Source organism: Monodelphis domestica, chromosome 8, assembly GCF_027887165.1.
Source record: "Monodelphis domestica isolate mMonDom1 chromosome 8, mMonDom1.pri, whole genome shotgun sequence".
Taxonomy (NCBI): Eukaryota; Metazoa; Chordata; class Mammalia; order Didelphimorphia; family Didelphidae; genus Monodelphis; species Monodelphis domestica.
The window spans coordinates 81,646,604-81,672,059 of record NC_077234.1 but is presented as its reverse complement, the minus strand read 5'-3'; the positions used below and the strand labels follow the sequence as shown (position 1 = coordinate 81,672,059).

The window sequence follows — 25,456 nt, the reverse complement described above, 5'->3', positions numbered from 1 at the left end:
AGAAAGTGAGTATAATTTTGAAAACAAGATATGTATTAAAGCGCATATAACAATAAATCAGATTATCATTTGTGTAATTTCTTTCATTACTTTATAATCAGTAAATATAAAAGCACAACTTAGAGCTGAAAGTGATGTTAGATATACATCTAGTCCTATCCTTTCATTTTACAAATGAGGAAAATGAGTCTGACAGGTCACATGACTTGCCAAAATTCATCACATTAGTGACCACCAAAATGTGAAAAAAGTAATTACCTTGCCAAAGAATATCTGATCACATCACTTTCCTGATAAGGAATCATTTTAGCTCCCTATTATCTCAGAAATAAAATACAAACATTTCAGCTGAACATTTAAAGCCCTTCCAATTCCTATCTATATTTATTACACATTAATCCTACTTGCATATTTTACATTCCAGCTAAACTTGCTCTTCCTTTAATTCAGCAGTCTATCTCTTACTTCTTTGCCTTTACAAAGACTTTCCCTACATGCCTAGTATGATCTTTTCTCAAAATCATTTCCCAGAATTCTTGGTTTCCTTCAAAGATCAATTCAGTTTAACTATCTCCTATGGGAAGTCTTCCCTAGTTATCCAGGGTTTCTCACTCCTAAAATTGTATTCTTTCAGTAGAATGTAAGCATCTTTCATAGTCAAAACTCCTAGAAAAAGCTCTTTACTCAGTGCCTAGTACAGTGGAAAGCATGATGGCATGGTGCATTGGAAAGAGCATTTGAACCTAGAATCACAGGACTTAAACCGTGGCTCATTGTTACCTTGGCCAATCACTTTACCTCTTTTGGCTTCAAATAACTCCTCTGTAAAAATAAGGATTTGGGAGTAGATGATGTCTAAGGTCCCTTTCACCTCTTGATCTGTGATCCTGACCAGTCATTCACTATACAAACTCTTGCATAATAGATTCTTTGTCATCATAATTATACAAATGACTCTTTCTAAAATTACTGTCTTAAGTAACAAATCCAAGAAGCATTTTGCACAGTACCTGACAGATAATAGATGCTTAATAAACATGAATTGACTGAACTTTTATAGCCTCATCCTTCTTGATCTCTCTCCATCATTTGATGTTGCTAATCATCTTCTCTTCCTAGGTACTCTCCCCATCTGGGTTTTCATGACACTTTTTCTTTTTTCCTACTACCTGGCTGGTAGTCCCTCAGTCTTCTTTCTTTTTAAACCCTTACTTTCTGTTTTAGAATCAATACTAAGTATAGGTTCCAAGGGATAAGAATGTGGTAGTTAAGTGACTTGCCCAGGGTCACACAGCCAGGACATGTCTGAGGCCAGATTTAAACCTGAGACCTCCCATCACTGGGTCTGACTCTCAATAGCTGCCCTCTTCCCTCAATCTTCTTCCTTGGATCATCACCTATGTCTTGTCCTCTGAGGACAACTTCTATCTTGAGCCTTGTTCTCTCTCTCTAGAGGATCTAATTGGATACCAAAAATTCAAGTAATATCTCTATATGATAACTCCCATATCTATACAGCCAACTTCTCCTCTGTTAGGCTTCAGTCCCATATAATCAACTAACTGTCTATTGGACATTTTCAATTTATAGGTCCCAAAGGCAGTTTAAAGTTGCTATGTACAAAATAGAACTCATAATCTTTCACTAAACTTATGGCTCTGAAATTCTCTGTATTTCTGTTGAGGGCACAATCCTTTAAGGCCCCCAAGTCTCACAATCTCAGAGTTGTTTTTAACTCTTTACTCTCACTTATATAGTATGAATTGCTGGGAGTAGGGGGTGTGCATGCATGAATGTGTGTGTGTGTGTGTGTGTGTGTGTGTGTGTGCTTCTCCTTAGGTAGCCTGTTGGCCTTAATGTGGACACCAGATTGGCTTTAGCCCTTCTGAAGCTCAGAACTCCTAAATTGAAATAATAGTGACAGCAACAGGCTCAGCCTTCCAGACAGCTGGGATTACAGATATGGGCTACCACCTTCCAGCTCAAATCTGGCTAATTCTACTTCCACATCCCTCAAATTCATCACCTTCTCACATCTTCTCTCACCTAGAATACTGCCATACCTTCATGATTAATAGTTTGACTGCCTTGATCAAATCTTTCCTTTCTCTAATCCATAAGTCTATACAACTGACAAAGTAATATTTCTAAAGCACATGTGTGACTTATCTCTCCCCTTTCCAATAAGCTCCAATAGTTCCTTTCTATTGCCTCTATGATCATATATCTTATAATCAGAGAGATGCAAATTAAAACAACTCTGAGGTATCACACCTAGCAGATTGGCTAACATGACAGCAAAGGAAAATAATGAATGCTGGAGGGGATGTGGCAAAGTTGGGACATTAATTCATTGCTGGTGGAGCTGTGAACTGATCCAACCATTCTGGAGGGCAATTTGGAACTATGCCCAAAGGGCGATAAAAGACTGTCTGCCCTTTGATCCAGCCATAGCACTGCTGGGTTTGTACCCCAAAGAGATAATAAGGAAAAGTACATGTACAAGAATATTCATAGCTGCGCTCTTTGTGGTGGCAAAAAATTGGAAAATATGATCAAATATAAACTCTTCATAATCTGGCTTCAAACGACCTACAATTATCCTCTTTCAATAATTCTTCTGTCTAGTCAACTACTAGCTGTCCCTCATATGCATTTCACCTCCAGCATGAATACCTTTGAACCATTCATGGTGCCTAGAATGCACCTCCCTCTTCACTTCTTAGAATGTTTTCTTTATAGTTCAAGCTTAAATACCACATTCTACATGTGACACCTGATTCTCCTAAGGTACTGATGCCTTTTCCAACAAACTATCTTGTATACATTTTCAATATATTTTATATCTGCATATTTGAATATAGAATGTAAGTTCTTGACACCTGAGGCTATTTCAATTTTGTTTGTGTATTTCTAACACATAGAAGGTAGTAGTTGCCAAATAAATGTTTGCTGAATTTAACTGTGCTCTTCATCCCTCAAAGCATTCAAATGTTTAAATGTTAAGGGGACTCTTACAAGGGGTAGAAGTACTTTACATTTAAATCATGCTTCACATTATATAAATGTAGTAGAGTACTGTCAATTGTGTCATCTCATTTAATGTCAACAATTGTAGTAGATTAACACCATTACATAGACAGATCAGGAGAATACCTTCTACAGACTGTATCATCTCATATACCTTTTTAGCTTCTAAAATTCTTGTCCATGTTCTTCTAGAAACTCTCTATTAAGGGACTAAATGGTAATTAGAAGATTTTTTCCTCTGAATATTTTTGGAAGAACAATGCACAACTCAGTTTATTATTATATTATTAAAATCCCTCAATCTCATTATATGATAATTTTTTTTCTGATTATAATTGTCCTTGATACTTTGATGCCAGTAGGATAGTATTTGTATTAAAAAGATAGGCTTTAGAAGCAGTGAGCAACTTGGGATGATTTAAAGTCTTGTTCAATTCCCTAAATGTCATTCAGTTTGATCTTCTTCTTATTCAATTCTAGTATTAGGTCACATTGTTCATAGAGAGTGCCTGTCCAAGATGTACGTACGATACATACTGACAAAATAACACAACAAGTTGCCCATTTAACAGCATGGCATAATCTGGTATAGTGGAAAGAACATTGGAAAACTAGTTTTGAATCATGACTTTGATACTCACTAGTTATGTAAATCTAGACAAATAACAATCTCATTGAGACTGTTTCCTCATATGCAAAATGGGTTGAATACACTTCACTGAGAAATAAGGAAAGAACTTTGTAAACCTTAAGTACTTTAAAAAATGAATAAAATTATGTTTTGTCAACCATTTTGTTTTCTTGGTATTGACATGTAGAACAATATTGGCATGCTGTAATGAAAAAAGTACTGGATTTAGAGTCAAAGACATCCAAGATCAAATCCCATCTTGAACATCTGTCACCTACAGGCAAGTCATTTAACCTGAGTTTAACTTTGCCCATGTGATAGAACTGAGAGAATAATTATACAGTCTCATCATATGGGGTTGTAGAGATCAAAGGAACTGTCAAATATTTTAATTAATGAAGTATATCTCAATGAAAATAATATAAAATCATGTGCAAATAAAAACATTTAGAGAACCTAAATGTTAATAAGAAGATGTCTTCTGTATGGACTCTGCATAAGAAATCTTATATAACACTGGACATGCATATGTAGGTATGTATTTATCTTCCTGTTTTATGCCCTGGTTGAGAACAATAATCAATGGATCATCAAATAGTTGCTGTCAGACAATCTTATCTGATTTCCAAAGTGTGGAAGCCATGATGCTTGAGAAGAACCTTTATGGCTGTATTTTGTTCCATCAAGTTAAATGTTTGGGTTTTTTAAATTAACGAGTCAACAGAATAAGATGCCATATTTTCTGCAATTTTTGGTCAAATTATATGGCTGTAAAAATGTGTTCAGTTTCAGAAAATCATCAATGGACAGTTCTTTTCTCAAGCTTTCATCAGAAATAACTTTAATATTTGCACAGGCAGTTCATTTCATAAAATGATAGGTGAGAAAATTCATCAGTAATTATTGACATCTCTTGGTTATTCTCAAGGGGTTCATTACAATTGCTTATATTTTTCATTCATTGTCTCTTTGATTTATCTTAAAGACATACTCTCATGCTTTAAAATTATGTTGCCTCCAGCATACATCTAGATGGATTTGGTCAAGTCCATTCCCTCTTCCTAAATTAATCTTTTAAAACAACATTACTGCTTTCTCATCTAGTACTTCAGTGACTAAGATGACAATTCAAATATTGTTGCTTATGAAAAGATATCATGATAGATATACTTGCAATTGTTGCTGTTTCTACATATATTTGTTGCAGTCCTAATCTGAACATGATTTAGCTTATAGTTGGTTTTCAAATCAAAGCCTTTAATAAGCTGCTTTTCTCCTCTTTCTCTCTAAAAGACAATGATGCCTGTAATCTCCTCCCCTCTGCAGTGGTTAGCAAGTAAGCTTCCACTCTAAAGATGTATTAATTGTCTTTTGATGATTATTGTCTATTGAGTTTTTATGCTTGGCAAGATCAATTATTTGCTGGCTTATGTGGTTTCTGTATTCTCTGGGTGTCTTTACTGTAAACTTTTAAAATTAGTTAAACATCTCAGTGAAATAAAGGATGAATCAGAATCATTGTCCTTACTTATACATTTTTCATTTCTCAATATTGTTCAGTTGTTTATTCAACTATAAAAACTGTGTATTACAGATATAGCATAAATCTCATTGTTTTCTTTTAATGTGCTATTGATTTTCAAGTCAATGATCCAACTATACAAAGAGACATGGACCCTGAAACCACTCTTGTCAATAACCAATTATTTCCTATCAAAAGGCAATTTCATTTTTTTGAGTTTGATAACCCCATCATCTTCTCAATTTAAAGAGTAATCATAATATACATGTATGAATTTTGGAGTACCTATATATACATATATATACACACATATATATATATATAATTAGCTTTGTAATTTCTTGGTTGTAAAACTACATTTTCACCATTTTATTTCCTTTCCACCCCAAAGTTTATTCACATTGAGCTTACTAAGTATCAAGGAATATTTTTACTTAGAGAATGAGTGCTGGAACTAGAGTCAGAAAGACTTCCACCTCACATACAATTACTAGCTTTGTGACCCTAGACAAGTCATTTAACCTTTGTCATCCTCAATTTTTTACCTATAAAACAGGAATAATACTAATAGCACTTACCTTACAGGCTTGTTGTGAAAATAAAAGAACACTTGTAAAGCATTTTTCAAGCTTTCAAGGGCTATATAAATGCTAGCTATTATTATTTTCCTAGAATTTCTCAGCTTTTTCTTCTGCAATAGATCATGATGAGGTAGAACATTTAAATAAAATCATTGCATAAAAAAAGGCAAAAAACTTATGTAGAAGTATAAAAATACTAATAAGTGTTGATTAGCTTACAAGAAAACAACATAACAAATGTCAAACGCATCATTCTGGAAAAGGAACATTAAAATCTGGTTAAATGATTTTCTAGCATTTTGCAGGGAAAAAAAAGAATATAATGCTTCTTTTTAAAGGGAATAAATTGCCAGACTCATATTCGGCCTACACTAAAAAAACCAAGAAACACTTAAGTTCTGTAGAATATACAGTATTGAGGATATGCAAAAAATTCTGGAGGTAGAACATAATGGACCTATATAACATAATCATAATTTAAACAACTTTTCCTAGGACTAAGTTATATGAACCAGATACTCCAGCTTAAGATGTACATTGATGATTATAAATTGGCCCAAAGAAAGTTAATTGGGAAACTCAGATCTGCTTTGTTGATCAGTCATAAATTATTTTTGATTTTAGTCATCCAAATTCTACTCATTGTCCAAATGAAATCTTACTATTTTGTTTCCTTTAAAAAGAATATTCTTTTATGATTATTCGGTGGCCTTACAAGGGAAAAGTACCTCAAAATAAATAATGATAAATTAGTCTACAATTGCATTTCACACCTAAAAGCTATACACTGTCTTATATAAGAATTCAATTGACCCTGGGATGCTGCACTGCCTGTCCCTTAACTGACATCTGACAATATGATCAATTCACCTTTTACAGTAAGCAAATTATAAGAACTGTAGATCTCATTTGACATCTGAGCAGATATCTATTAAGGAAAAGAATTTACTACAGTAATTTAAGATGTAACCTCCACCAGGGAACAGCTAAATAAAATGACATCTAATTTTACAACAAAAATAATGGCAAAGGTTTTACATTTATCTTTTATCCTGTAACATTACTGTGTCAGAAAACATGAAAGACATGAAATTTACTAACAAGTTTAGTTAACAAAGAAGTCCTTAGTTCCAATTCAATCAGCAAATGATCATAAAAACAAAAAAGGATCAGGAGCAGGTGGATTGAAAGCCAGGCATAGCTGTGTGACCCTGGGCAAGTCACTTAATTCCCATTGTCCAGTCTTTACCACTCTTCTGCCTTGAAACCAATACACAGTATTGATTCCAAGACAAAGGTAAGGGTTTTTAAAAAATATAGGTTAATTTGATGAATATATCAAGATTACCAAAACACTCAAGCTGAACATGTTGCCACTTTTTCTTGCTTTTTTGTCAATATCTTTTGTGGTTTTAAAGATCTCATTAGAAAAGATTTTAGAGCTTTCAGGAACCTCAGAAATCATCTAGTCTGTCTCAGATTATTTATGAGAAAAACTAAACCCAAAGTCAAATAATCGTCTTATATCACATGGGACTACACACAGCATTAGACTTAGAACCAGAAAACTGATTCAGATTCCGCTTTAAACAAATAATTGCTATATAAACATAAGCAAGTTATTTCAGCTCTCCTAGCCTGTTTCCTCATTGTAAAGAGCAAATAAAAATACATTTAAAATTTGTTTCATAGTGCTGTTATGAATAATGTGCTTTAAAACTTTAAAGTACTATATGAATGTAAATCATTATTATTAGTCATAGCCAGGACAATGGCAGTCTTCCAGAATAATATTCTTCACATTTCAAAATAATGATTACTAATCACTGATTACGAAAGATTGCTACTTAGGAGGTTAATGCAAATCAGATTGTGATAACATATGGCCATATGCCTGTCACCCCTGTTGCTGGGTAGGCTGAAGCTTGAACTCAGAAGGGATGCACTGCAGTGTGCTAAGCCAACTGAATGTCTGCACTAGTCCTGCATCAATTTGGTAAGCCCCTAGAAATAGGGGGCCATCAGCTTTCCTAAAGGAGGCAAACCAACCCAGGAGAGAAACTGAGCAGATCAAATGACTCTTGCCCATGAGTAGCTACTGTACTTCCAACCTGGGCAAAATAGAGACTTGTCTTTAAAAAAAATGAGTGCAATTCTCTGATTCATAGGTTATAAATTGGGGAGAAACTTTTTATAAGTTTATATGAAGTTGAAATTCCGTTTAATGCATATAGACTATGCACAACTTGCACAGATTTTAAGTACTATTTTCAGTCTCCATATTACTTTCTTTTGGCATAAGTTACCTGACTGCTCATTAGTAATTCTGCTTAAATAGCTTTAAGTCTTAAACACAGAAGATATTATACTAAATTAGGACAACTGAGGTATTCAGCCTAGGATTTTATCTTAGAGTTGCGCTGATGCAATTTTTTATAGAAGATAGCAGTGATCCTCCAGGTAAACTATATAAAGTAAAAATATACATAGTTTATATATACATAGAGCACAATTTTATGTTCCTAAAGTATCTGTTAATAAATATATTATTAAATATAGTTATATTTATATGTATTATATTAATATATACATATATATATAGGTAAAAATTTTTCAATGAAACTTTTCCTCGATTTCCCTTTCATCTTCCCCCAATCAAAAAAATGTTGTTAGAAACACATGAAGCAAAAAAAAATTCCCACAATGACCATATCCAAGCAAATATTAATTTTAATATGTATCCTGAGTCTTTTTGCCTTTCTATAAGGAGGTAGGATTAGAATATGAGTCCTCTGGAATCATGACTGCTTTTTGTATTGCTTAGAGTTCCTAAATTTTTCAAAGTTGTTTGTCTTTATAATATTGTTATTCTATAAATTGTCTGCCTGGTTCTACTCACTTTGCTCTGCCTCAGTTGATACAAATCTTCCCAGATGTCTCTGAAATTAACCCCATCATCATTTCTTAAAACAAAATAGTATTTCATCACATTCATATACTATAACTTGTCCTACTATTCTCAACTGGTAATAACCCCTTTAGTTTCTAAATCCCTGCCAACACAAAAAGTTGCTATAAATGTTATTACATTTTCCCCCTTTCTCTAACCTCTTTGGAGACATGTACCTAAAATGGTATTGCTGGTTCAAAGAATATGTACATTTTAATAAGTTTTAGAGACATAGTTTCAAATTGTTTTCCCAGAATGGCTAGACTAATTCATTGCTTCACCAACAGTGCATTAATGTACCCATTTTTCTAGAGTCTCTCCAATATTTATCATTTTCCTTTTTTTATCAAGTCTGTTAATCTAATGGGTTTAAGGTAGAACCTCAGAGTTGTTTTAATGTTCAATTCTCTATTAGTGATTTACAGCATTTTTCACATGCCTATTGATAGTTCAGATTTATTACTCTGAAAACCTCTTATTCATATCCTTTCAGCATTAAAAGGGGAATGAGTAGTTAAGTCTTAAAATTTTGAACCAGTTCCCTTTGTTTCTAAGAAATGAAATCTATATCACAAAAATTTGCTACCAAGATTTTTCTAATTTACACATTCCTCTTCTACTTTTAATTGTACTAGTTTTATTTGTGCAAAAACTTTTATATTTTATATAACCAAAATTGTTCACTTTACCTTATATAATTCTTCTCTATCTCTTCTGGATCATGAACCCTTCCCCTATACATATTTTGGCAAGATGTCTTAAGTCAGTTATCCATTTACAGTTTATCTAGAGGTAGCTAAATGATTCAGTAGATCAAGTGTAAGACCTAAAATCAGGAAAATGCGAGTTTCAGTCCTGTCTCAGACCGTTCCTTAATTGTTGTGACTGGGCAAGTGATTTAAATTTTCTGTGTTCCAATTTCATCATCTGTAAAATGGAAGCAATAACAGTACCTACTTCCCAGGGTTATTTCCTGATTAAATGAGCTAACATATATAAAGATCTTTATAAACCTTAAAGAAATATGTAAATCCTAACAATTATGTTGATATATGGTGTAAGATGTTGGTCTAGTTTCTGTTAGAATGTTTTCCAGTTTTCCTCAAATAATAAGTTCTTATCCAAAAAGCTAGAATCTTTAAGTTTTCAAAATTTAGGCTACTATTAGCTCGTTTGCTTGTATATACTATTCCACTAATTGATATCCTTATTTCTTAATGAGTTCCTATTTTTCTGATGAATATTGCTTTGTAAATATGTAGTACTGCTAGGTTCCTTTCCTTCTCATTTCTTCCCCATTATTTACCTTATGATTCTTAATCTTTTGTTCTTCCAGATGAATCTTGTTATTTTTCCTAGCTCTAGAATATTATCCTATGGTAGTTTCATATGGCACAGAATAAATAAATTTCAATAATATTCTCATTTTTTATTATTTTGGCTCAGACAACCCTGAACAATTTACATTAATATCTCCCTTAATATGCCCTCCCTCTTCTTCTCTCCTCTTTTTGTGATAGTTGTTGTTCTAAGTCTCTTTCCCTTCAGTTTCACTGTTAAGTAGAAAGTATTTCTGTATCTAATTTGTGTATGTGAGTGTTTATAAGTTTTATTTCCTCCTTTGACTAGTTCAGATGAGAATGAGGTTCAAGTGTCATCTGCTTCTTCTACCCTTCCCCCATAATACACCTTGATTATGTTAGAAAAATTTCCCCATTTTCTATCCTATTGTATTCCTTTCCTTTCCTCTTTCTTTTCTTTTTTTTTCTATTAAGACCACCAAAATATAACCGAACCACTTGCAGGTCCTCTGTCTTAGCAGGATGATGATGATGATTATGAGTTCTAAGGAGACACATTATTTGGCTATATTATACATTGAATAGGCTTTTTTTTTAAGTCACCCTGGTGCTGGCTGTCTTTATTTCTTGCCTGGATTATTGCAACAGCCTGAATGTTGGTCTAACTGGGCTCATATCAATCCTAACTATAGTTCATCCACCACTCCTTCATTAAACTGATCTCAATAAAGTGTATATCACTCCTCTTATTCAATAAATTCTAGTTAATTTCTATTACCTCCAGGATTAAATATAAAATCCTCTTGTGTGGCTTTTATAACTCTTCGTAATCTGACCCCTTTGTACCCTTCTATTCTTTTTACAACTTATTTCTTTCAACATATTCTGCAATCCAAAGACACTGTCTTTTTTGCTGTTCCTTACCTAAAACAATCACTCCCAAATCTGAACATTTTCACTGGATGACCTCCTTTCTCTCACTTCCCCTCATCTCCTGGCTTTCCTAGCTTCCTTCAAGTTTCAGCTAAAAACCTTCTGCAAGAAGCCTTTCTTTGTCCACTATCACCAATCTATTGGATACATACATACATACATACATACATACATACATACATACAGATAGATAGGTAGATAGACAGACATATAGTTAATTGATAGACAGATAGATGGAAGTATGGGCTTATAGATATATCTGGTTTGTACATGGTTTTTTGCTTGTCATCTCCTCCACTAGACTGTAAACTTTTTGAGGTTAGGTACTATGTCCTGCCTTGCTTTGTATCCCCATCACTTAGCACAGTCCTTGGAAAACTCTAGGCACTTAATAAATGCTTATTGAATTGTTGGTTTTAAAGACTAATAGCTCCACATTGAAGATTGAGGATGCCATGCTTAAAACAAAGAGCACTGAGTAGCAGCCATCAAATATCTGCTGGCCACTCCCAACCTAGAAAGAGTAATATTTGAAAGCCATTATCTGGGAATATTTCAAGAAGGATAAGGTCATGTGAGTTAGACTTTGAAGAGTAAATGGGTTTTTAATAACCAAGATGGAGGGGCAAGAAACAGCATGATCAAAGGCACAGAGGAAGGAAAGAACAGGATGAATTACAGGAAAAGCAATCAAAAACTCACACTTATATGTTACTTAAAAGTTTATAAAGCAAAATCTTCAAAACAATCCTACTAAGTAATATAAACATTTTTATTATTATTTTATAAATAAGCCAACTAGGACTCAGAAGAATTATATGTCTTTTAAGTGTAAGGAACTGAGGATGCAAAGAGATAAAAGAGCCCCTACTTCAGAATTTACACTTTTCTCAGAAACAACATGTACTAAAATAAGCAGAGTAAAAGAAAAACTCAGTCAGATTTCCTTTTGCTAAGGGACCATTAATAAGTGGGAGATTCACTAGGAAATGGCTCCTAAGTTCGGGCATTGAAAATATACAAGGCTATTTTGAGGCAGAAATGATGAGGAAGTCCATTTCAAGCAAAGGAAACAGCATATTAAAATGTACAGAGGCAAGAGATAAAAGATCATCTTTCAGAGAACAGTCAGTAGTCTGGTTTGGCTAGGACAGTGGAGATGTGAAAAGGGGTGTGGAGTGACAGGAGGCTGCAGGAACAGCAGATTGTTTTAAGGCTTTAAATGCCATAAAGTTTATATGGAAAGTCATTGAATGCTTTAGAAAAAGGGAGTGATATGGTCAGGTCTGATATGTAGAGGATAGATGGGAAAGGGTTACAGAGACCAACTTGGACACTACCATAATGAATGAGTCAACAGATGAAGACCTAAATTAGGATGGTAGTTCTGCAAGTGAATGAAAAGGATCACTGCGTTTCTCATGGTCACAGTATGGAAGGGACAGCGGAGGCCATTAATCTAAGCCTCTAATTTTCCAGTTAAGTAAAATTTGAGCCTTAGATTTTAACCTTGATCTTCAGATACCAAATTTCAGATACCCAAAGGGAGCACACAGGGGGTAAGGTAGGTCACTTACAGGTGGCAGAGCTGGAGGGGAGGGGAGTGCTTAGGCCACTCCACCTCCCTATACTTGCTGAGGACATTCCTCACTTCACCCTCCCCTCTGCCCAGCAGCCCAACAGGAGCTTCCTCCTCCCCCTTTTTTGGGGAGGGGAGTGTATTGATCATGTGGGGGAGAGGGATACTCAATCTGGGAGATGGGGTGGGGCCCAGCACTCTATCTCTAAAAGGTTTGCTATCACTGTCCTAAGGAAACATTTCTCCCCAGAGCTAACCGGCTGTTTTAATAAAGCACTGTACAATATTACCTGTCAAAGAGAATGTGGTTTTTATTCCACAATTTCTAAATCTACCTCTGTGCAACTTCTACCCACTCATCCTAGATTTGGCCTCTTGGGTCAAACACAGTTAAGTCTAACCCCCTTTCTGCACCCTTATTCTTCAAGTGTTCAAAGATAACTATCAAAATTCTCCCTAAATCTTCTTTTTTCTGGCTAAAGTGCCTCAGCTCCTTCATGTCAGAGGGGCTCCCCTTTCTTGTGCAATGAACCCCTCTGGCAACAGTCTAGTGAAGTCTAATGATCCCTTCACAGAATCATATCTTACGTGCTTAAAATAAAATAAACAGGATTACCATGGACACAAATTAGACACATGCAATTATAAAATAATTTTTAAACATGTTCAAAAGCTTTATTCTATTGCACGACTTCAAAAACCCTAACCAAAGTAGTTAGTCTCCTTTTAACCATGACTATTGTGATCATATATCATAAACCTCTGTGTGTTTGTATGTATGTGAAAACAGCAAAGACCTAATGTCTTGGCCAAACTCATAATCCAAGTAATTCTCTTCTGTTTGGCTAAACCCTTACTTTTTCCATTAGAAATATAGTTCCTTTTCCCTTCCTGCCATTGCTACAACTGTTATTTTTCACTTCTAAATAACTGACATCTACAAAAGATGGAAGATACTTCAGAAGTGTGCAGACATTTTTATAAAAATGTGATTTTAAAAAATGTTTTGAGTTCTTTGATCAAATTTTTCTTCTCACACATGTAAAACAATCAGAGGATTAATCAATTCATTCAATAAACATTTATTAATCACTCTTCTAACCACTAATACAGATACACAGTTTAGATAAAACACAGTCCCTGCTGTCATAAGGCCTACAGCAGGTAAATAGGACAAATGTATGTAACCATAATATACAGTATTTCATTTTAGGTAGTTTAGAGAATTGCAAAACAAAATACTATGAAATGTTATTGGGAAAAGTTGATTACCATTTGGGGACATCATGGGAATGGTGGCTGAATTTAAAAGGACTGTAAGGATTGAAGAAGACAGAAGATATTTCAGTCAGAGAAGACACTCTGAACATAAAGCAATGAAAAGTAGTATATCAGGTCTGAGTAAAGTGTATATGGAAAGGCTGGAGTTACCAGACTGTAGGAGGGTTTGGAAGTCCAGACAAAGGAGCTAGAGCTTTCTTGACAAAAAAGTAGTGCCATCAAAAATTCTGGACAGAGGAATAACAAGTCTAGATAGATATGCATGCTAAGTAAATTATTCTGACAGTAGTAGGAAAGATAGATTGGGAAGGGAAGAGGGAATGGGTGAAAAAGAGCCACCAGGAGGCTACTTTAATAGTCCAAGGGTGGTCTTGGGAATCTGCTCATGTGCTGGCAGTGGGAAATTGAGAAGAGGGCAGAGTTTTAATAAATATGTGGAGGCTTAGTAACTACTGGAATGGGATGTGAAATAAAGGAAAGTTCAAGATAATTTCAAGGATTCTACCATGGAAAATTCACTGCTGTAAACAGAAATAAAATCATAAAGGAGGGGCAGGTTGGAAAGATTAAACAAGATTGGTTTGTTGAATATTGTACCTAGGGAAATTATACATTTTTACAGTACTAAAAACACAGACAATGCCTTTAGGCTTTTAAAGACATGTTAATTTTGAGGTGTCAGCAGAATATTCAGACAGAAATGTCTTGTCAAGGAGCCTGTCAGTTCTTTTAATTTAAAATTTTACATTTTTCCTAAATTTAACACAGAAAAAAAGTATAACAAAGTGTACTGTCTTGTCTTTAAGCTAGTATTTTTGCTAGGAAAAAAACCTAGGAGCCTAGTTTTAGTAAATAATATTCAGTACAATTTCTCACATGTAAATTCTAAAATCAACAAAGTAGGTACTTAAAAATATATTTAAATAATTACTAATTCACTTAAGCAGAATCATCTGAAGCAAGGAATAATTTAGAAATGGTGACAGAAACTTCTTTAGAAAAAAAAAGAGTGCAAAAAAGAATTTAAATTTACATTAATATAGCAACATGTTTTAAAAGGCTACTAAAAATGTCAATTTTTATAAAATTCCTTAACAATATTTAAATTAATTATTTTTATTTTTCTATGAATTATTCTTTGTATAAACAGAATATTAATCATTTAAAAGAGCCCATTTATGAGCACATAGACAATACCTTGGTGGCACGTATCTGCCTGTGAATGTCAGTTAGCTGTTGGATTTTGTATTCTAGCTCCGAAATCTGGGCCTGAAGCCACGTCCAGCGGCTGCCAACTCTAGCTCTGTCTACAAGCCACTTCCATTCAGTACTATAGTTACTGTGAACAAGATACAACAAGGTTAGCCAGTGAAAAAATACATGTATATTTCCATAAAGACAGCTTTAACATCTCACTTTTATCATTAATTCTAAATTTCCCTTAAAAAAACACTTTCATTCAAGGTTGAATAGAATATAAATATAGCATATAAAAATTTAAACAATTTCATTTTTTTCCAGCTACCCCTTAAAAGCATAAAGGTATTTAGTATTCTATAATGTATAATTTCCTTAAATATAATAGTAGAATAAACCAGGGCAGAAAACTCAGACCATGATATCAATAATTTATTATAAATTCAATTCAGTCTTCTACTGTTTATTAGTTTTCAAGTATATGATTTGATCTATACTAGATCTAAATTGTTTAAGCAAGGCATAATAAAGTCTTCTGCACACATCTTAAGGCAAAATAGGCATAAACTTATTAAGTTAATTAGGCTATTAAACAAGCCAAGTATGAAAATTCAAACTACATATTTGTTGTCAAAGCTCAGAGTCATGAAATTTAGAATCGGAACTGATGTCAGTGGTCATCTTGTACAATATACACCCTTAAATAAAAACCTGTTAAAATATACCCAATAAGTAGTCAGCCTTCCTTGGCTTTCAACTCCAAAAGTTTCTCTAAATTCTGAATAACTCCTACTGTTTAATCCTATTATAATAGTTTCTATAGGACCTCTGTACTGTTTAATTGATGAAACTGGTTATAGAAAATATGCTATATATATCCACACTAGTTTATAAGATTTAGATATAAAATAGTTAATGCCTAGCCCTCTTTTAATTAAAAAAAAAACAGGGCATGTGAAAATAAGTATACTAAACTTGGGGAAAGGTTTCTCCTGTACCTTTTTGCTATTAGTTTGCTTTAGTAGATGACTTGTACATTTATTGGATTTTTCCCCCCAAGTCCTTTTTGTGAAATGGTTGGTGTGGGGAAAAATAATAGCAATTTGACAGAATTACTAAGATTATCAAAGCCTCAGCTATAACCCAAATCTGTTCAATCTAAACATAGAAATGCTATTTTTATTCAGTCTTGTTTAACTCTTCATGACCCTGTGGGCCACAGCATCCCAGTACTCTGTGGGGTTTTCTTTGTAAAGATACTACAGTAATTTCCCATTTCCTCCTCCAGTGGATTAAGGCAAACAGAGGTAGTGATTTGCTCAGGGTCACACAGCTAGTAAATGTCAAAGGTTGAATTTAATTCAGGTCTTAGTGAGTCCATGTCCAATGCTCTATCCACTGAACCACAATGCTGCCTCTACATGAAAATAGGTCCAAAGAAAGAATATGACAATAATATACAATAAAATGATTACTTTCCCTAGAGAATTTATGTAAATAAGTGGATATGAAACAGCATGACAGGACAAAGAGAACACTGGATTTAAAGATTTGGCCAAATCAAAGATGATTTTAAAAATGGTCATGTTCTCATCAGAAAAAGACAAAATATGTGGTTTAGTTACAAAGAAGAGACTCTCATTTACTTCTTTTAGTAGGTCAATAAGCATTTATTAAGTATGAAAAAAAGTTAAAGACAGTCCTTTAATGGGGAAAACAATAAGTAAACAAATGTATACAAACAAGCTACATATAGGATAAATAGGAATAGTTAAAAGAAGAAAGGCATTAGATTTAAGGGAGATTAGGAAAGATTTCCTATAAAAGGTAGGCTGTTATCTAGAACTTGAAGGAAGTCAGAGGAGCTAAGCAGGAAACAGAAATAAAGAAGGAGAAAACTTCAGATCTGAGGGACATTTCAGATATAGAACCTAAGAAAATGCCTAGAGCTGAGAGATGGGGTGACTTGTTCCTGGAACAGAAAGGAAGCCAATGTCACTGGATCTAAGAGTAGGTGGTAGGGTATGAGGTGGTGGTGTTGCTTTTTGTCTTTTGTTTTTGAGGACAAATGATATGGAGTAATGTCTTGATTTGTATGTAAACTGAATTTAAGTGAGGCAGAATTACACAAAGTTATCAGCTTCACTATCTCTTCCATAGTAGAGGAAGCCCAATAGCAAGACAAAATCAGGACCACTGGTAAAGGCCTAAGAGGTAGTAGATGACGTTGGTGTCAATGTGTCTGCCCAAGTTGTTCTCATCCACCTAGTCTTCTGGGGGAAGACTTCACATGTTTTGAGTAGACATTGTCTGTCAGTTACCCTCAACCTGGTTTACCCATCTCCTGAAATGGTTTTACTGAAGTGTAGCTGCTATGTATGCTATAGCTTCTTGGAGCCAGTGGTGAAGTATAAGTTGTAAAAAGACTGTGAAAGTATGGGGGAAGGGCTATTAGGTTATGAAGGCTTTGGAACACTAAACAAAAGGTTTTTGATCCTGGAGGTGACAAGTTGCCACTAGAATGTATTGAATACGAGGATGACATGGTCACACCAGCACATAAGAAAAATCACTTTCATGGCTGATTGAAGGACTGGAATAGGGAGATTTGAGGTAGGCAGGCCCAACTATTACATGGCTATTGCAGTAATCAATGTGTGAGATGAGAGACTGCATTACAGGGGTGGCAGTGTTAGAGAAGAGATGGAGGCATATTTGAGAGATGTTGCAAAAGTAGATTTCACAAATCTTGGCAATAGCTTGGATGTGGGAATGACAGATAGTGAGAAGTCTGTCACAAAGTAGATACCCTAAAATGTTCATTGATTTTTCCTCTGATTCAAGAGATCATTATTTCAGAGGTATTTCTTCTCTGTCTTACAAGGATAACAAATTTAGTAATGTAAAGCAGAGTATTTACTTCAGAGTTACTCTTATAAAGTCCCTATGGTGTGAAGGATAACATTCTTATCTTCTGTTATTAAATGCTTTAGTACTTGGCATAGAATGGCTTTAAGAAAATAATTGTAATACTGCTGATATTTAATGCCAATTGGGATTAAATTATTTTAATTTTTGTCCTCAGTGTTGGTTCAATAATAACAGAAATTTCTATAAATGTTTGTTTTGTGGCTACTTCTCAAAAAATTATTGTGCTAGGTGTTGAAAGAGGAAAAAATATAAATAGTACAAATAATATATTCCAAGGGGAAAGGTGATGTATCAAGCCTAAAAATGTAATATGAAATAATTTTCTTAAATGTTTGTCTTCATGAAAAACAAATTCATTCAGAATACTTCACACTTCTATGATCAATCAAATGTCATTTCCCATTTCATTCCCAGAGGAAACCACAAAAATACCAGATATTTACATAAAAAACCTGACCTTAGCTCCTTTTTTATGATATCAGCAAATAAGAGTTGTCAATTATTTGGATGTTACCATTAAGTAGGTTAAATGAGTAACTGTATTTTTCATCCAGAATTATAGAACTCCAGAATCTCAGAGTTGGAAAAGATTTGAAAGAACATCCAGTCCATTAACTGAAAAAAAAACATGACCTGTTCAGTATACTCAAGCAGAAATCATCTAACCCTCTGAAAGTCTATGGGAGAGAACCTAATTCTCTTCCCTGAAATAGACCAATTTCTAATCATACCTCAAGTATAAATCTGTTCCTCTGCAATGTCTGCCTATTGCTCCTCTTACAACCCTATGAAGCCAAGCAGCACAAATTAAATTGCTCTTTCACATGAAAGCCCAGTTGCAAAATAAAAGTCAGGACGACTGGAGATGCCCCAGGATACAATGGGTTCTGCTTCTATCACCTTTGTCGTCAGAACAACATTGTTCCCATTTGCCCATTCCACTGGAGGAAATCTTCATATGCTTGAGGTAGAGATCCTCCTAGTCATTGATGGATTTGAAGCCTCAAATCCAGATTAATCTCAACCTGGTTTTACCCTCTCTGCCAAAAAAGTATGTAATGACTGCTGTGCATGTTACATCTTTCTGGTGACACATGTGAGAGACAGACAACCAAAGCTCTGAAAAGAACTTGGCAAGCCCTCATGCCAGAGGTGCTAGTCCTCCCAGAGCACTTATACACCTGTGTATTTTAGTGTGGAATCACTAAAGGCTTTTGAGCAAGAGGTTCCATGCCTTAAGCAGATTGCTTTAGCAGCTGCATGGAAAACATATTGGAGAGAGGAAAGAAGAAAAACAAGATGAGGCAGGAATTAGGAGGTCAATACAGCAAACCAGATGGTGATGAAGAATTAAAATACAGTTGTGGTAGTGTGAATTGAAAGAAGGGAGCAGATGTTTAAAATGCTATAGAAATAGAAAGGACAAAACTTGGTAACTAATTACATGAAAGGGATTAGAAAAAAGGGGAAGAGTCAATGATAATTCCAAGATTACAAGTTTAGGTGATGAGGTTCTCCTCAACATTGTGATACACTCAGTAGAACTAACTAAGATAATTTGGAAGGAAGTGTTAGAGGAAAAGACAATCAGATCTATTTTGATCATGTCCAAGTTTGAATATTCAAGAGAATTCCAGCAGGTAGTAAATTATGTGAGACTAGAGTCCAGAATAAAAATCAGAAGTGAACATGTGATTTTGGAGTCAATTTTTATAAATGAAAAACCCAGGAAATCTGAGAGAATAGCAAGGGAGAAATCACAGAGAGAAAAGGGTGCAAGAGAGAGATCTGAGAAACATCCTCACTATGGGGGTCATCCAGCAAAAATGTTAAAGAAGTAGTAGTCAGAAAGGTTGAACAACAAGATGAAAGAAATGTTACCAAATCCAAGGGAGCAAGAAAGGATAAAGTCAACATTGTAAGAAATCTCAGAAAGTCCAAAAGGATGAGGATTTCTGAAATACCACTGGATTTAACAATTTGAAGAGCATTCTTAACCTGACATAAAGCAATTTTAGTGGTAAAGTTAAATCTCAAATTCTAAAGGTTTAAGAAAAAAGGGAATGGCAAGGAAGGGAATATAGATGGTTCTTTCTAAGATGTCAGCAGTGTAAGCAATATAGAACAATGGAGGGGACAACATGGTCAAGTGAAGCTTTTTAAAGGATTGGGTAGATCTGAGCATGTTTATAGGCAATGGGAAAAAAAAGTCAGTAGATAGAGGGAAACTGAAGATAAGGCATTGGGAATGATCAATGAAGCAAGCTCTTGGAGGAAATGAGAGAAGATGGGATTGAGAGCTTTGACAGGTGCTGATTCTTCCTCTGAGAGAGGAGTAAAGGAGGCCAGGATAGAGGGAGATGTAGAAGGATTTTGATGTATGGTTTAGGGTAGAGTTCATTTCCCAAGAAATGGACTCTTTTTCTCATTAAAATGAAATGCAAGAATATCTTGAAAGCCAGAAGAAGGAATTATTATTAATGGTTTGAAAAGGAAAAGTCCGATTAACTGGGAAAGGGAATGGATAGGTCATTTAGGGAAGACTAAAAGTATTACTGCATATCAGTAAGGCTCCAATTGAGACCAGATAATATGATTTTATAGTAAGCATTGTAGCCATTTAACTTAATAAAATAACTTCCTCTAGCAATTTTTAGCAGCTCTGGAGCATGAACAAAGAAAGCGGATGAACACAATAATCCAAGTTTGAGGACTAGCAGGACCAGAATGGTGGTAGATAAAATATTAAGATCAAGGGTAGAAAATAGTATACAGTTGAACTAAATAATTACAGAATAAAAACTTAAAAAAAAGTAACGTGAGAGCAGAGGTGATAGATTATGAATACAGTTGGGGAATGGAAGAATTAGTGGCTGTGGCTTAGACAAAGATTAGATATTGGAGAGGAACAGGAAACTGTCATCATAAGAGTACATTTTCAGAGTTCAAACTCATAGAATACAGAACGGAATGGAAAAATGGCTGTGAGCTAACCATTGGATTCCTTGAGAAATAAGAGAAAGTGACATGGAGGCCAGGCTATTATAGCAATGTAGATCAACTGTTATAGAAGAATGAAGTGAACCTTGAGGAAGAAAAGACTTTTGGAAGATGTTAACAGAAAAAGGATCTAGAACTTGCAATGTGGAGCAAAGAAAATGCCAACTTCTCTTGGCACAATTCATCATGAGAAAAGGGATAATCAGCAGTGGAGAGGATGGCCAGTGATTCACTGTCTTCCAAAGGCAGGAAGGTTTCAATCTGAAAATGCAAAAAGGTCAAAGACAAAGGAAAATTTATTCATGATTAAGAGGTCCACAGAAAAGAAAAAGGATTGCAAAGTAGTTGGAATCAATAATATTGAGAATGAGTAGAAGGGAAGAATAGCAGGAAAGGACATTTTTGCCCTAGGAGATGGAGACTCTGAAATATTAGAATTAAGCAGTTGCAGTTGCAAATATACCTGGTATTAGGGCTTCTGCTTCCTATGGTCTTGTGATGGTGGGAAGAAAGTTACCTCTTTGGTCACAAAGAATTGAGTTTGGTGTCAATGTTCAGATTAAAGGTTTGGTTCCCCAGGGGCACAAGCTCAGATTCAATACTTAGATGGTAAAGAATGAGGCGAACCCAGAGGATATCCCACAGAGTACTTCATATTATTTCTAATAATTAATAATAAATAAATCTGATAAAAATAGTATTTTACAAATAACATTCCAAAATAGAAAAAATCCATTTATCTGAATGAAATACTTGAAAATTGAATTTGATTTTTTAAAAAGCACATTAGAATTAATTAATGTTTGTAATAAAATGCAATTCCCATGAAAATGCTTGATGTATATGGTAACACAAAGTGAATAAATAGGAACCAGTGAAACTTCTGTGATTTACACATAAATCAACTGTTAAAATGTTATAATATATACAAGTTCATCATGACTGATTAATGAAGACTTAGATGCTATATTTAAAATTTCATTAGAGAATCCTTTAATTGAATCTTCCTCTGTGAAAAATTATATGATAGACAGCAAAATGATTTCTTAAACAATCCTCAAGGACTTAACAGATGAAAAAAGAAACTTTAACACCTCATTATATTACCTTTATACAATTTCTCCATCCATTCACTCCACTCCCTCAAAAAAAGATACCTTAAACTTGGATCATGCACTAGATTCTGTGTCAAGTCTGATACCAAAGTGCTGGTTCACTTATGGTCTTCAGTGTGGCAACTGAATCCCTAAGTCAGGAAGGTAGAAGGTGAGGAAGGATCCAGGTCTGAGATAACAGTTTGAATTTTTTCCAGGTCTAAACACATTGTCAGATCAAACTTTCCCACTCCAAATGAGGTGTTTGAGACTTGGTAAAGACAGTACTAGGAAGAATGTGTGGATCAAAGAACAAATCACAGAAATAATAATTTTATTAAAGTTTATGACAACAGATAGCATGCCAAAATTTGTGGGATGTAGCCAAAGCAGTTCTAAATATCAATAAAAAAGGAGAAAAAGAAGATCTACAAACTGGACATGTAAATTTAAAAAAAAAACTAGAAAAGATCCAATTTAAAACCAAAATAGAGATCCTAGAAATCAAAGAAAAGTTTAATAAAACTAAATTTTTTAAAAATTTGAACAAACATAAATAAAACTTGGGTTGACTTTATAAATAAATATAGGAAATTCTGATTTTTTTTTCAAAATAAGAAAACAAATAAACAGTATCAAAAATAAAAAGGATAAATTAAAAAAAACAAAGAAAAAGAAATTAAAGCAACTACTAGGAACTATTTTGCCCAATTATGTGACAGTGAAACTGACAATCTAAATAAAGTAGATGAATATTTTCAAAAATATAAATTGTCCAGATTAACAGAAGAGGGAATAAAAGACTTCAATAACCCTCTTGGGGAAAAAGTAATTGAATAAGCCATAAATTAATTCCCTAAGGAAAAAAAATTCCAGTACCAGATAGATTTACAAGTGAGTCCTATTAACTCTAATACTATATAAAATGTTTGAAAAAATAAAATAGGTAAAAGAGCAATTAAGACGGCTTACTAGATAAAGACTGGGGGTCCTGAGTTCAAATCTAACCTTCAATACTTCCTAGCTGTATGACCCTGGGCAAATCACTTAAATGCAATTGCCTAGCCCTTATTGTTGTTCTGCTTTGGCACCAATACTTGGTATTGACTCCAAAATAGATGATAAAGAGTTTCTTTAAAAATAGAAAAGAAAAAAATAAGGAAGGAATCATACCAAAGCCCTTTTATGACATAAATATGGTTTTGGCATTTAAACTGGGAGAGCAAACCAGAGAGAGAAAATTACAAAACAATTTTCTCTAATGAATATTGATGCAAAAATTGCAAATAAAATACTTAGTAAGATTACAGCAATACATCATAAACATAGGATCAGGCTGGATTTATACAATAATTAAGGGCTATTTCAATATTGGGAAAACTACAAGGAAAACTATAAGGATAATTATACTGATAATAAAAACATTATAACAACAAGGTAGAAAAAGCTTCTAACAAAATGAAACATCCATTTCTATTTTTAAAAAACAACCACAGAAAGCATAGGGATAAATGAAGCTTTTCTTAAAATGATAAATAGAATATATATATATATAAATATATGTGTATATATATATATATATTCTCTATAAGTAAAATATAAAACCAAGACAAAGTAATTTCAATAATGGGGATAAGCCTTTTCAATGAGATTAGGGGTGAAGCAAAGCTATCTACTATCTTCATCATCATTCAATATTTTACAGAAATGCTAACTCTAGCAATAATACAATAAAAAGAAATTAAAGGAATAACCATATATAGTAAAGAAACAAAACTATCAGTTTTTGCAGATAATATGATAGTATACTTAAGAGAAGCCTAGAAAAATCAACTAAAAATTAGCAAAGCAATTAAAACCTTTTAGCAAAGTTATAGGCCATAAAAATAAACCCATACAAATCATCAATATTTTTACATATTACCAATCAAACTCAGCAAGAAGAGTTAGAAAAAGAAATTTCATTTGTGAGTCTACCTGCCAAGAATCTTACAGGAAGTATATGAACATAATTATAAAATACCTTTCACAAAATACAGATCTAAATAACTGGAGACATATTAATTGTTCATGAGCAGGCTGAAGCAATATAATAAAAGTGAAACTACCTAAATTAATTTACTAATTCAGTGATACACCAATCAAATTATCAAAGAATTTCTTTAAAGAGCTAGAAAAGAATCATGACAAAATCAATCTGAAGGAACAAAGGATTAAGAATATCAAGGGAATTGATGAAAAAGATGTGAAGGAAAAGGACCTACTGGTACCAGATCTCAAACTATACTCCAAGTGATAATCATCAAAACAATTTGGTTCTGGATTATAGTGGTTGATGAAAAGAATAGATTAAATACACAAAATATAAAAACAAATGATCATGGTAACCTATTGTTCAATAAACCCAAAGATCCCACATATTGAGCTAAGAAATCACTTATGTAACCAAAACTGCTAGGAAAACTGAAAAGAAGTCTGGCAGAAACCAGCATCTCACACTATATAACCAGATAAACTCAAAACAAGTACAGGATTTAGATATAAAAATGGATATCTTAAGCAAATTAGTGGAGTATGGAAGAAATTGCCTGTCAGATCGATGATCAGGTAAAAGTTCATGAACAGTAAGAGGAAGATACATTAAACTAAAAAGGTTTTACAAAAAATCAAACTAAAACTAAAAGAGAAATGGGAAAACTTTATAGTAAGTTGCTCTGATAATGGTCTCATTTCTCAAATATATGGGGAAAAGACCCAAATTTATAAAAAAATAAAACCTACTCCCTAATTGATAAAAGATCAAAAACTATGAACATCAAAAGTCAGATAGAAATGCTCTAAATCACTAATAATTAGAGAAATGCGAACTAAAACAACTTTAAATTATCATCTCATATCCATTAGATTATCTAAGAGAAAAGGAAAATGACAAATGCTGGAAGTAATGTGGGAAAATAGGTACACTAAGTCACTTTTCATGGAGCTGTGAAGTAATCTTAACCATTCTTGAGCATAATTTATGAAATATTATTTAAGAAATGCCAAGGGAGACAAGTTCTCTCAGAAAACCAGAGAAGACTCATGGGAACTGATGGATGCAAAGTAAAGTGAGTGAACAAGGAAAGTAATGTATAAAGTAATATTATAAAGATAATCAACTGTGAAAGACTTAGTAACTCTGATCAATACAATGATCTGCCACAATTCCAAAGGATGTACAATAAAAAAAAATTTTTTACCTACTTGCAGAGAGTTATCTGATGCACTTGGAATACAGACTGAAGCATATTTTTTCTCTATTTTTCTTGCTTTTTTTTCAGAACATGGCTAATATGGAAATATGTTTTCCATTACTTCATATGTATAATGGGTAATGGGCGGGAGAGAAAATTTGGAACTGAAAATAAAAATGAAATTAAAAAAAAG

At 33.7% G+C, this 25,456-nt stretch overlaps 1 protein-coding gene across 5 annotated transcripts in view; it reads right to left on the bottom strand.

The window, feature by feature from the left end:
• The window catches only part of KANSL1L (KAT8 regulatory NSL complex subunit 1 like), a 128,495-nt gene that overhangs the window by 80,664 nt on the left and 22,375 nt on the right, over positions 1 to 25,456 (bottom strand). For all 5 annotated transcript variants that reach the window (XM_056808134.1, XM_056808133.1, XM_056808131.1 and 2 more), the window contains exon 3: positions 15,006 to 15,147. In XM_056808134.1, coding sequence (XP_056664112.1) covers positions 15,006 to 15,147 — 142 coding nt within the window. The remainder of the gene's footprint in view (positions 1 to 15,005; positions 15,148 to 25,456) is intronic.